Raw genomic sequence first — 13,238 nt, forward strand, 5'->3', positions numbered from 1 at the left:
GAATGATAAGAATTAAATATTAATTTGAAAAACTTAATATTAATGTCAAAGTTCAAAATAAAATTTTTTGCAAAATTCTAGTTAACTATCATTATCGTAAGTATTTTCAAGCCACTTAATTATGCTACTTATGTAACAAATAATTATAAAATGAAATTATGCATTTATATGATTATATTATTCATTTAATTTTTTTTATACATATTAACAATTTTAATATCTTAGTCTATAAATAATTTTATTAAATGTGCAGTAAAATTAAAGACATCGCAACGATTTCTTTATGAACGCATTAAAACTCATATTAGAGTCAAATCGTATTGCATTTTTATTGGTCTTGCATTTGGCTATACATTGTTTATCAAATTTAAATGACATCGTTTATCAAGGATAATTTTTAATTAATTTTTTTGTTTAATATACAGGATCATCACGAACACTTTGTATTGTATGTTAATTCAAATACATATTGACGAATTAAAAAACAAATAATTAGATACGTAGATTGATCAGAGTGTTTATAAAATTATTCCATTATAATGTGAATTTTTTCATATGAAAGAAATGGTCAAATTGGAGTGATTATTTGCGACACTGTTGTTACTAGTATCCATGTTCTCTATTATCATATTTTATAATATAAGAAAGGACTTTACTATCATCGAGGCAGTCATCATATATTCTCCTCGATTTTTTTGGTGTATCGGTATCAAGATAATTCTAATTGCGTCACCAATAATGAAAGTATATACTTGTTTCAACTAAGGATTAAAATATGTGTTAATTAATAGATTTAAATATATGTTGATCTTCTTGATTTCAGGATAAGTGAAAAATTTTTTAAAATATAGTGTGTTTATTGTTCTCAGCCGATTGACATATTTTGCGTATTTAGTAAGTGGTCTCATCGAATTGCACATCATAGCGATTATACGATCGCCTCAACATCTAGGTAACTTTAAATTGGTTGATATTACATATATACACACATACACACGCACAATCATCATATATCTGATATACTCGATAAAATCTAACTGATAAAAATAGATAAAAAATATTATCTTTTTTTAGTTGGAGATTATATTGTCGCATATAATGCTCACTTTCGGCGGGTCTTATTATCAATAGTGTTCGAATCGCCAATTTCAGCCTCGAACGGATATTCTTGCGAAGCGGTATATGCATAATAAATATTATCGTTACATATATATCGTTATTATTATTTATATTAAAGAGAGAAAGAGGAGATAGAGTCGATATATTTCTGTATATATACATGTATGTATAAGAATTCACCTTCATTTTTTTCCTCTCAGAAAAACGAACGTCATAAAATGATTTCGATGACAGAATGCAGGTAGAAATCAATGCAGTATTATTCGATCAGAAGATTTTCCGAAAACAATCGTGAACGCGATTTACAAAGTAGTTTCGCTCACCTTACAAAGTAGTTCTCTTTTATATTTTTATTTCCGGCATAAAATTTGAAACTTGCTCGCTTCAGAACCGGAAGCAAGAAAAGAGATAATTCGTGATTTTAAATCCAGAAAACGCTTTGTACATAACGAACACGCAATATACATAAGAAGCAGTATACTCATCAAAATAATGCGAAGAAGAGATATGTGTGCAGCGCAAATATATTTTTTTTTAATTTATTAACTTATAAGGATTAAATATATAAATCTCGATCGATTTTTTCATCCTCGTATCTTTTTTCTCGCGCAAGCACTCGTTGCTTCGAGCGCTACGATTCGATCGTTTCGCTTTTTCCCTCATCCTTACCTTCGGCCAAACTTGAAGGTAAAGTACGGTCACTTTCGTACGCAATTATCTAAAATCATTTTCGTCAAGTTTCCTCCCGTTCCCAGTCCCAATCCGCGTCCTCCGACTTCCTCTTCCAGTCGGTCCTGTAAATTTCTTCCTCCTCCTCGTCCTCTTCCTCTGCCTCCTCGCTAGGCCAATTAAATCTTCCCGAATCGTCGTCGGTCTCAGATTTAGAGCTCTGCCTATAATCTGAGTCGCGAGTGTCTTTGCTGTATTCCGTCGAGACGGAATCCCTCTCCTCCGTGCCGGATTTCGAACTGGTTCTGTTTTCTTCTGTGTCGGTACTCTTGCCACGCAGCAACGCGGCTTCTTCGTCGGCGAGCGACTCGGTGTCCTCGGATTGTTCGCCGCTGTGTTCGCGTTTGATCGACGTCTCCTTCGTCGTCTGTTTGGTCTCTGATGGCTGCTCCTTGGGATCCTTTATAGCGTACGCCGAGGAGCCTTCCTCCTCCGATCGAGACTTTTGCATCTGCCAGGCCTTCTTGAAAGGATGTTCCCGCTCTTGCTGGACCAGCTTGGGTCTTTCCGGTAGGAGATACTCGGGATCCTCCTCGCTGGCCTGACTCTTCACGATGGATTCCCGCTTAAATAATCCAGTTGATGTCGACTTTGTTGAAGGATCATCGTCTTTTTTCACCACGTTCCATCCAGCGCTCGTCAATTCTTCCTGCGACAATTTTGACAGATCCTGCAGAGATTCCCTCTTGCTTTCCTTAGTCAGGACAAAATTGTGGTTGTTAGCGTCATCCTCTTCTTCCAGGGATGTCTTCTGGCTACCACTGGTGTACGATTGCCTTCGCGAATTATCTTGACTACTTTCTCCCTCGCTCAAGCTCGCCTCTCGCGAAGGCGGACCTTGCTCGCGATATTCCCTCCGGCGCATGTAAATACCGTCATCCTCGGGCTCGCTCGGCTCCTGGGGTTCGAGCAGTTCAATTCGCGCTCCAACGCTAACGGTCCACGAGTCCATGTTGTCTTCACCGGAGACATCGTCGCTCAGCAACGCTATCCTGCCCTCCGCGGAGGATCTACGTTTCAAGGGTTCCGCCTCAGGTTCGCTTCTCTCCTCGGACAGCGATTCTCGCTTCTGAGTGACCAACTGTTCCATAAACTGTTTTCTTCGTATCCTCAATTCGTGTTCCCAGTCCTCCTCGTCGCTCGTTTTCGTCTCGGAACTTGGAACGCGTTCCAGCTGCGTTCCTCGAATCGATGGCTCCTCTTCGCTTTCAGAAGACAGTATTTTTTTCGCGACGTCTGCTGATTTTGCGAGAGGTGCTTTCGTTTGTCGCGGTATTGTTTCGTATTGTTCTTTTGCAGAGAGGCCCTCCTTTCCGACGAATTCCCAAGAACGATAGTCGTCCACTTGCTTGGTCGACGCCTTTTCTTTGGATTCAGATCTCCCAAATTGTCGCAAATCGTCGTTGCTTTTTCTCTTGCGCTGCCGCTCTTCCTCACTTTCGCTCTCTCTCGATGTCAATTTCTTGCTATCTTTGGTTCTCGATAGCGAACGCCTACGTTGAGCGGTCTCGTGCTCTCGTTGACTTCTCAGAAATTCGATAGTTTCTTCTTCAGAGTCATCCGTTGCGTATCTCTGACTATTTATGCCTCTTTTGCCTCGTACCACGTACTCTTCCGTATCTTTGGATGGTCTTCTAGTAAATACTGTGGCTCGATCTTTACTCGACATTTCGTCGGAATCGTGCGTTTCATGATCGATAAACGACATTCGTCTTCCATTCACTTTCTTTAATATCGGTACATTTACCGTCTCGTCTTCTGTGTCGTGTCCTTCGGCCACAACCGCACCGTGAGCTATATCCTTCTGCCAATCCCACCCGGTAGACGCGATCTCGTCATCCTCGAAAACGTTTGCTTGCTCAACCGGCCCTTTGGCGACTTCCGCCAATTCAGCAAAGCTTTTATCCTCGCTTATACTTGTCTTTTCTTCTTTGGAATCTTCGAGTATCGAAATGTCCGTGCTTTCCATAATGACACTCTTCACCTCCTGCATCGGAAGATCAAAGAGTAACGTCAAAACAACTGACGCAGCTATTACTATCACTACTTCCAGAGGATCAATCTGTAAGAGTAATGTATTCATTCATATGTCTATCGTATATCGAACGACTCTAAATGTGACTATCTGATTCTAAAGTTGACATCTGGGATATATATTTCTAGTCATAGGCAGAATACAAAAGCTCTAATAACATTTTAATGACATAATCAGAGAGACACATTTAGAGCTAAATATATGAAAAGCTACAAGCTTAATGAAATAAGGTTTCCTTGCTTTGCCAGCGCGACTTACTGCTTTAAGAGGTTGAAATTCCGAGGAAAATCTCGTGGTCCCGACATTGTAGAAAAATACCGCGAATTGCGTTAGGTATATGGCGTACGATAGCCTGCTGAAGATCTTGAACCAATAGTTGGAGAGGAAATTGTTAACGACACCTACGAAGTAAGTAATCATTCCGTCAATATTCCATTACATTTTCATCAATTTCCGACACGAGTTTGTAATCAATCACTTATTACAACCTCCATGTTCAGTGAAGCAGGCGAATATTGACCAGCATAAAGCCGTGGCCCACAATACTGGTCCGATTACTGCATAATGAGCGGCTTCTTCGACATTGTACACGTAATCTCGTCTGGCCTGATGCCAGGGTGAAAATAATGACCATGAACCTAGAAGTGTTGCAATCGACCAACCCAAGATCACCAACGCCTATAAATAGAACGTTGTCACGTGATCATGCACCATCACGAAGAAAGAATAGTAGAATAGTAAAAGAAGAAGAAAAAATAGTAGAAAGGTAAATACTCATGAAAAAATAATACCTTGTGAATTTTGACATTCTTCCCGGTATAATGTAACAACACGCCGAGGCCGACACCGAAAACGTATGGTGTTGCTCTGTGCAGCGGCAACGCGTAAGTAAGATTAGCAGTCTTGTAGAGACGCTTTAACCTGCGGTCGAGAATATATTTAATGTACGACAATACACAGTAAAAAATTGTGCACCCATATGTTAACATTTTCTTGTTACCACTTTTTGACTAGTAATTTAATGTAAAATTAACATACAACATATATGTTATTATTTTTATAACGTTTTCATGTGTTACATCTATGTCAACTTCATAACTTAACACTTTGTATATGTCTCTTAGAAATAGGATATTATTTTTAACATAATTATTTTAAACAATCAACATGTCTCAAAATCAGTTTAACATTCTAAGAAAAGTTAAAGTAAATCTTCAAATAATCTTTGACATACAAAATAATCAAATTTACTAAAATCAAATGTTTCTATTGCAAATCATTTAAGTTAAAATAATTATTATTATATGTTAATGTCCTACAACAATTCTTATTGAGTTATTGCAACTATTTCTTCATGTAATTTTTAATTAATTTGTATGTTATTTTTACATTACTTAAAGTCACAATAACAAAAATAAATGTAAAGTATTGTGTCAATTATTTCACATTTTTAGTTTGTCAATAAGTAACATACGAATGAGTTATTTTAACTTAAAATTTAGAATGGACTTTCTGGGACATGTGAAAAATGTTATAATTAACATTTTATTTTTTATCGTGTACGATATCAAGATATTCAAAAATGTACTCACGACATCCCGTGAAAGATGACGAGAGACAGATAATTGCTCATTGTCGCTATGTATCGTAGAGTGGCGGACAATAGAACGAGGAAGGTTATCAAGAGGACACCGACGAGGAGCTTGTACTGCAGGAAGAAGACCAAGATAGGCGCCAAGAGTGACAGCTGCATATCCAGGGCCAGCTGATGCGTATGCGTGGCGCACTGCAAACGATACGTTCCATCAATGGATTCGAGTCCATCGTCTGTCTCCTCTCGCACGACTCACCATCTCCTCGAACGGAAAGAAGTTCTGCACGTATAATAGATTTGTCCAGGCGTTGTGCTTGCAGAGCTCCGCGTTCGCGGTGATGATACTGTTCCATTGCGGACCTGAACCCACATGTTCCATCACGAACGCGTACCAAAACACCACCGCGAGCAACGCCGGTGAAAGTCTGTGAAGATCGATGATGTAAATTAATTTATATTAAGGGGTTATACTTAGTCAGCAAGTCGAAAAAAATGTATTTTTGGGGAATTTAAAAAAAAACTGTTAGGTATTTTTATTTCATCGATTCTTTATCATAATATATATTTATCAAAAAATTTTTTATAATTTATCAAAGAATTTTTTATATTTATCAAAGAATTTTTTATAATTTTTTCCATTAAAAATATCGAGAAATGTAGGCACGGTAGATATTTTCCAGAGACATCTTTTTTCGAAGGCGCTTGGCGGTGAGCAAGATTGCTCGGAGCTGGATCATCTGAAAAATTCAAAAGGATTTAGCTTTCGTATGAATTGATCTAGTCGATGAACGAAGGATTTTACAAAAAATCGATTTTTGACAATGTGACAGACGTTTGACGCAAAAATACGAATTTTTCGTGTTAAAACTTTTTGTTCTTTTGTTAATAAAAAAAAAGGTTTCATCAAAATCCCTTCGTTCATCAACTAGATCAATTCATACGAAAGCTAAATCCTTTTGAATTTTTTATTTCAGATGATCCAGCTTGGAGCAATCTTGCTCACCTCCAAGCGCCTTCGAAAAAAGATGTCTCTGAAAAATAATTACACGGTAAAAAACATTTTGTATTTCTGTTAAAATTTTCTCGTGTAAAAATTTTTGTGTTAAATTTTTAATATACTCTTATATTAATGTAACATATTATCATTGCGTTATTTTGACATTTCTGTATTGAGTTAATATTCACTGTTTCTAAGAATTAAAACAACACAATTAATGTAAATGTAATAATATGTAAACGCAGGAATTTTTGATGAAATATGTTATATGTTAAAATGAACAGATAAGTTGTGTTATTTTTTTCTCTATAATTGTTTCCATATGTTAAATCGACATATCTCTTCTGTTATTTATCATAAAAATGTAAGAATAACATTTTCTTTTAATTAAATTTAACATTATAAATATGTTAATTTAACATAAACTTTATTTCCAGATAAAGTTTAAGTGTTACACTTTTGTGTTAATTTTTAAATATATTACTTGTTATTTATTTACATACTTGCCTTTTGTTAAATTAACATTAAAATTAGAGTGGATAAATTGGGACATGTGAAATATGTTAAATTTAATACAAAATTTTTTGCTGTGTACTGTGTCTACATTTCTCGATATTTTTAATTGAAAAAATTATGAAAACTTCTTTGATAGATATATATTATGATAAAGAATCGATGACATAAAAATATCTAACAGTTTTTCTTAAATTCCCCAAAAATACGTTTTTTTCGACTTGCTGACTAGGTATAACACCTTAATTACATTGTTTTCACACGATCGAAGAATTATGTTTTTCTAATAGGTAGAACGTGCCTGATAAATCTGGCGATGAAGCGGCAGAACCAGCGAATCTCACCGCGAATTTTCAGTTCCTCCGCCATATTGTAAGCGGTCAGAAGACCGCTCAGCAGCAGAAACGCATCCGTGTAAACCAAGGATACTCGCAAAATAGAGCTTGCTGGGTTGTTAGCGATCTAACGTTTAAACATCATTTAACATTGATGCGACGTCAATTTGTGATAAAACGCAAAGCGACGATTTTTCGCCCAAAGATCTTACCTCGGTAAGAGAAGCACGATTACTAAACGGTATTCGGGCGATTGCTACAAGCTGGTGAGCAATGTAAAGAGCGATCGTGGCCAGCGTTCTTATTCCGTGAACGCAGGTAATATCCGCACCGTCCGCACCGTCCTTGAATAAGGCTTTAACCGTCCTCCGTAAGGAAAATGACATGATTATCCTCTCAGAATAATTTCCTGCGAAAGAGACATTATTACGCACAATCGCGCTGCTGGATTAAAATATGCTCGAATCTCGTAATTTATCGAAACTACCTACCTTTTCCTTGCGTTTCCACGAAATAATCCCTCACAGTTGCCACGATAACGAGACAAACGACCATTGCGTAAAAATATCTATTCAAAAAAATAACACACGTAAAGTTTATTGATTACTACTTCTTTAAAATACAATGGAAAAGAAAACGTACAAAACGCCGATCGTTTCCTTCGAATAAGTTTGAGGCTTTTGTTTCACGTAACACATATTAGGATCGACGTCCACCGTAAATCTAATTCCAACAGTTCCATTGTAATCCTCTAAGGCACTTTCTAACGCACGTTCGGCGTCCTTAGCGGAACACGCCGCAGGTAGACAGAGCGCCCAATTGATTGTAGTAAATTTCGGAATGAAATGACCTGGCTGCAACATTCAATGGATCGCTAAAAAGCTTCCAATTTAAAAACAACTCCCGCTCAAATTAAATGTCACATGTCTATCTGATTGTTTTAACGAAAAATGAAGAGAAATAGATTCAGAGAGCAAACTTCTCTGATTTTATTTCTCAGAAATTCATGAAATAAATTTATATTGTATTTTATTTATAGTGTTATTTTGTATATATTAGTACTATTCTATTTTTTTTAATCCATCTGAGAATTTTGTAAAAAAATGCAGATTGACAATGTATAATTTTTCATTGCTTATTTCGACTTGCAAGATCTCTTACGTCGTGCATGCTTGCTCGTATAAAAGCGCGCCCCTGCATTAAATTGACCGGCAGCCTCATGTCTGGATGGGAAGCGTGCAGGTCCATAGTAGCCAAGCAATATTTCCCTTGAATTCTTATCGTTCTCTCATCTACTTTAACATATGCCAACACACCCAAACATTGATCGTAATCCCCGAGCTGATTCACGTTTCCTCGTAACAAGCCCGAGGGAATCTTTGCGCTCGCATCCAACACTAGAAGCAAGATAGCTCTCTTTTAGATCCAATAAAACGCATTTTGTTTACAATCAAAAACATTCAAGCATTATAAAATAAACGTAATTGAGACTTTTGAGATTAAAAAGAGTTTCGTTAATATGCATGTTTCTTCTCAAAAAAATAATTATTGAATTAAATACTGAATATCTCCTGGCTAAAGTGATAATAATGACTTTGGCTCGTCAATGCGAAAATAGAATGAACAGTTATTTCTGTCAATCGACTCACTTTGCAGCGCCCACAACTTGTAACCTCTCAATTGTCGCAGGAATATCTTGCCGTGTTGCTGACACTCGAGGCTTTCAACATTCGTAAAATTTGGCACGAAGGTCGGCACACGCAGAATTGCATCATTCAGTTCGGACAATGTGACAGATGCGTCTGTACGTTTCTTCGGTGTTGGCTTTGTTTCTTGCTCTAAAAGTATTAATCAATTAAAATTTCTTACAACGAATCACTTCGAAAAGTTGAAACGCGATTCTACCTACTTTCAAATACGCTCTTAAAAACACATAGTACTTATAATATATTTGTACTATCAAGGTATTACTTTTATAAAGAAAAAAAGCTATTCGGCGCGCGAAAAAAACTGAAAAATTTTTCCAATTATTTCAAGAAAAACAAGCAAAAATTTCTGTAGCAGAGGAAAATTCAGCGAAAAACAATAAGATTACAGGCTCTGTTGGATATTGCTTTAGTTAGATTATTACTTAAGATACTACCACATTGGCGCTTATTCACCTGGAAACGGTATGAACATCTTTAGATAAACTCGCGCTTTTCATATTGAACCATTTTCACATAATACTCACTCTTCACTTGCGAAACTTCCATCGACGGCTTCGAAGTTGCTTTTGTCGTTACTTTTTTGACATCCACCTTCTCTGCTTGTTTCGCCTGCTCCTTGATCCTCGGCGCAGGTGTTGAAGTTCCCGGTTTCACGCGCGTCTTCGATCTTTCGTCTGCTATTTTTGTTGCAGTTTTAGGTACCTCGGTCTTAGGCTCAGGAGTAACCTTGACCGATTCAATTTTTCTTTTACTCTCGGATAATTTTTCGCTAACTTCGATTGATTTCTTCGCGCTCTCGACAGGTTTTCTCGTGCTTTCGATTGATTCAAGTTTTTTCGTTCTTTCGATTGTCTTTTTTACGCTCTCAACTGCCGGCTTTGTGACATTAGTCGGTCTTTTATCTTCATGTTTTGGCTTCTCCACATCGCGTTTGCTAAGTACAATAGTTTTGTCTTTATCGGCGAGTCTTACTTTTTCCAACTTTCTAGGTGATGGAACGGTTTCTCTTATATCATCTTCTTTACTTCCATCTTCATCCTCGTCTTTTTGCGGAACCTGAATTTTTTGTTTTTTATGTGATACATCGACTTGTTTTTTAAGTGGCTCTACGACTTTTCGCCTATCTACTTTGGCTTTCTTTTCTTCTTCTTGTTCATCATCTTCCTCCTCTTCGTCGTCAACTATATTTTTACTATATTTCCTTGATTTAGTTTTAACTTGTATTTTAGTTTCTTCCATTCGTATTTTTGAAGTTTTCTTAAGGATCTTTTTCTCATCTTCATCATCATCGTCATCGTCATCGTCATCTACGTCGTCGTCGTCGTCATCGTCGTCGTTATCATCATCATCATCATCATCATTATCATCATTATCATCATCATCATCATCATCATCATCATCATCATCATCATCATCATCATCATCATCACTTTCATTATCGTCTTCGCGAACAACAGTTTTATCCAATTTGTCTTGTTTACTTTTAGCATCTCGATCCGATAGTTCAGTCTCGGTTACATCGTCCTCATCTATCCTATCTGTACGATCTCTCTCAAAATCCTCCCTCGATTCTTCATCCTCCTCCACCTCCACATCTTCATCATCGTCAACTTCGACACTTTCAGCCTTGTACTTTTTCGATGCAAATCTGATCGCATCCTTGTCTCTCGGACGTTCCGTGGTTCGAATTTTCTCCGTTCCAATGTCTGACGTTGACTCGGCAGGTGGTTTCCGGTCAGCAGCGGTAGTTCGCGATGTTATGCCCTCGTGCCATTTTCGAGCCAAGTGCACCGGTTTCCCGGTCGTTGTCGTTTTGTCCGGGCAGGCTCTGTCGTGCGTTGGAACGCAGACCGAGTGCGGCGTTTGCGGCGCGATATCGCGTATTCGGAAGCCGTAGCAGGTGGCGTAGAGTAATACGATCAAAGCCAGTAGCGCGACAGCGAACTTGCCCGGAAGGGCGACAGCCATGATAAGACGACCTTCGCATGGAAATGGCGAAGCTTGGACGCCGCTCGCGAGGCTCGATCTACGGCGATGACGACGATGACGACGACGTCAGCTGTCGGTTGACGTACAGCAGCAACTTGCCTTCGAAGAGCCCGTTTGATGTCCCGCGTCTCCTCAGATCCACCGCTCTCCCTTTCACGATCGCGAGAGAAGAATCGGCCGCGAATTATCGACGATATCGCGCTGATCACCCTCCGACGTGGCAAGATCCCGGGCCACCACGTCCACAGCCGGTCGTGCCTTCGGGGAAATTAGAGCGCATGGCATCGGCCCAAGCAGCTAAGAGTTTTATTTAGCATCAAGTTTTCGAGGCAGTCGACCACCGCCGTGGCGGCGGCAGAAGCAGCCTCTTCCACGTCGCAGCTGCGACTGCGTCGATTCTACCCCGGGAACCGGCTGATACGAATCTTTCGTTACGCAAGATATATAGGGAAACTTACAGCGTGAATTTTCACTTTGTAATTCCGCGTGTGTCCGCGGGTCTTCGACTTTACGTTTGGTAGCCACGCGAGAGTGAGCTTTATTGTTTCATAATTTTTAGAATTTAGGCGACAACAGAATTTGTAAGAGAATTTTGATTCGCTGCTATAAATTTCAATAACTTTGTAGCAAGACGGTAGTGAATGTCATCGAGAAACGTTTTGCAATAATTTTTGAACTATAATATATTTGTAAATATTATCTTTTTACGAAAAAAAAATACGTAGTCTATAAACCTTGAAGAAATGTTTATTATGATAATAACGATAGCTTACATTCTTCTGATAGCTTATCAGAATGTATGGCATACAATAATAATATTGATTTATAGCAAAATATAATTTACCACGAATGCATAAAAAAAAATTCAAGTATTATATCAGGGAAAATACTAATTTATACTAGTATATTAAAGATTCTAATATTCAAATTATATCAGTTTTGATCTTTTTAATAATTAATGGAATAAATGAGTAATCACATAATTAAAATGTATAATATGATTATTTCACATCTTTATTATATTTTCAATTATTTGTATATATAAATGTATCCAACACTTCGAAATGAAATTCAATAACATTGGCAAACATTAAAATAAATATTGAACACAGTACATTAAGCAGACACTACTAACAGTAAATATCAGTTATAATTTTAACGATTTAAATCGAACAAATAGGAAAACATATTTCAAAAGAAAAATCTATTATTTTGGCAAATAGAATATTAATTATATATATATATATATATATATATATATATATATATAATTAATTTAATGTGCAGAATGTGGATGTTTATGTATATAGTTTTTCCAATTTTCAATGATAATTTTTAATTTATAAAATATAGTTTCTAAAACCTCCAAGAATTGATAAAATATATATGTGAATGATATTGTAAAACTTATGTTATGGCAAACATTTTCAGATTGTAAAGATATCTTACCTTCGAGTGTCTAACTTGCAACTATCGATGTATTTCTATAAATATATTTCTGTAAATTTAGCACACCATATTTGCGAAAAATCTGGAAAATTATTTGTATAACAGTCACAAATATAAACTATTAAGAATCCGATTAAATCTACGAAAATTTATATATGTCCTTGGATTTAAAACTTTACATCATTCATTTGTTATAAATTGTGTATGATTATAACATTACTATATCATTTTTAATAATAAGAATTCTTTAACACAATTTTATTCTAATTTAATTACATTATGTTTTAATGCAACATAAATTTCTATTAAATAATATAAAAACTTAATCTGATTGAGTTGATAATTATATTTTGTAATCAATTATATGACCAATTGTATCAATATTTTATATTTAATTATGTAACATATATGTTATATATTTAGATACATAATGTACCAAAATCATTAATATTAAATTTCAATAAAGAATAATGTATCGTGTCAAGAGAAAGAAAACAATAAAAATTATTTAAATTAATTTGTTGTTATTTTAAGTTATACATATATGTATATATTTAGCTATTTGAATCTATAGAAATATTAAATTGCTTGATTTTATATCTAATCAGAACGCTGCGAATATCATTATTAGAGAAAAAAAGAGGTATCTTTTCTCCTTATTTGATTAAAAGAAAATAACTTCATATAAAACGTTAATCCAAAAATCAGATTTGTTTGTATTGGTTTTATGTAAAAGTGTACAATATTGCATTTCTTATATGGCTTATAA

The 13,238-nt window shown here is 36.2% G+C and overlaps 1 protein-coding gene across 1 annotated transcript; it reads right to left on the minus strand.

The window, feature by feature from the left end:
• Positions 1 to 310: 310 nt before the first annotated feature.
• LOC105250543 lies at positions 311 to 11,319 on the minus strand. The gene is made up of 13 exons (XM_011256707.3): positions 9,556 to 11,319; positions 8,972 to 9,160; positions 8,484 to 8,719; positions 7,965 to 8,176; positions 7,814 to 7,890; positions 7,535 to 7,731; positions 7,289 to 7,449; positions 5,734 to 5,902; positions 5,476 to 5,669; positions 4,675 to 4,804; positions 4,372 to 4,561; positions 4,142 to 4,284; positions 311 to 3,910 (listed from the first exon to the last, which is right to left on the minus strand). Exons 1-13 carry the CDS (start codon positions 10,997 to 10,999, stop codon positions 1,853 to 1,855), a joined length of 5,400 nt encoding a protein of 1,799 aa, XP_011255009.3. The 5' UTR covers positions 11,000 to 11,319; the 3' UTR covers positions 311 to 1,852.
• Between the last annotated feature and the right edge of the window lie 1,919 nt (positions 11,320 to 13,238).

This window comes from Camponotus floridanus, unplaced genomic scaffold, assembly GCF_003227725.1.
Source record: "Camponotus floridanus strain SB8 unplaced genomic scaffold, Cflo_v7.5 scaffold38, whole genome shotgun sequence".
NCBI classification, from domain to species: Eukaryota; Metazoa; Arthropoda; class Insecta; order Hymenoptera; family Formicidae; genus Camponotus; species Camponotus floridanus.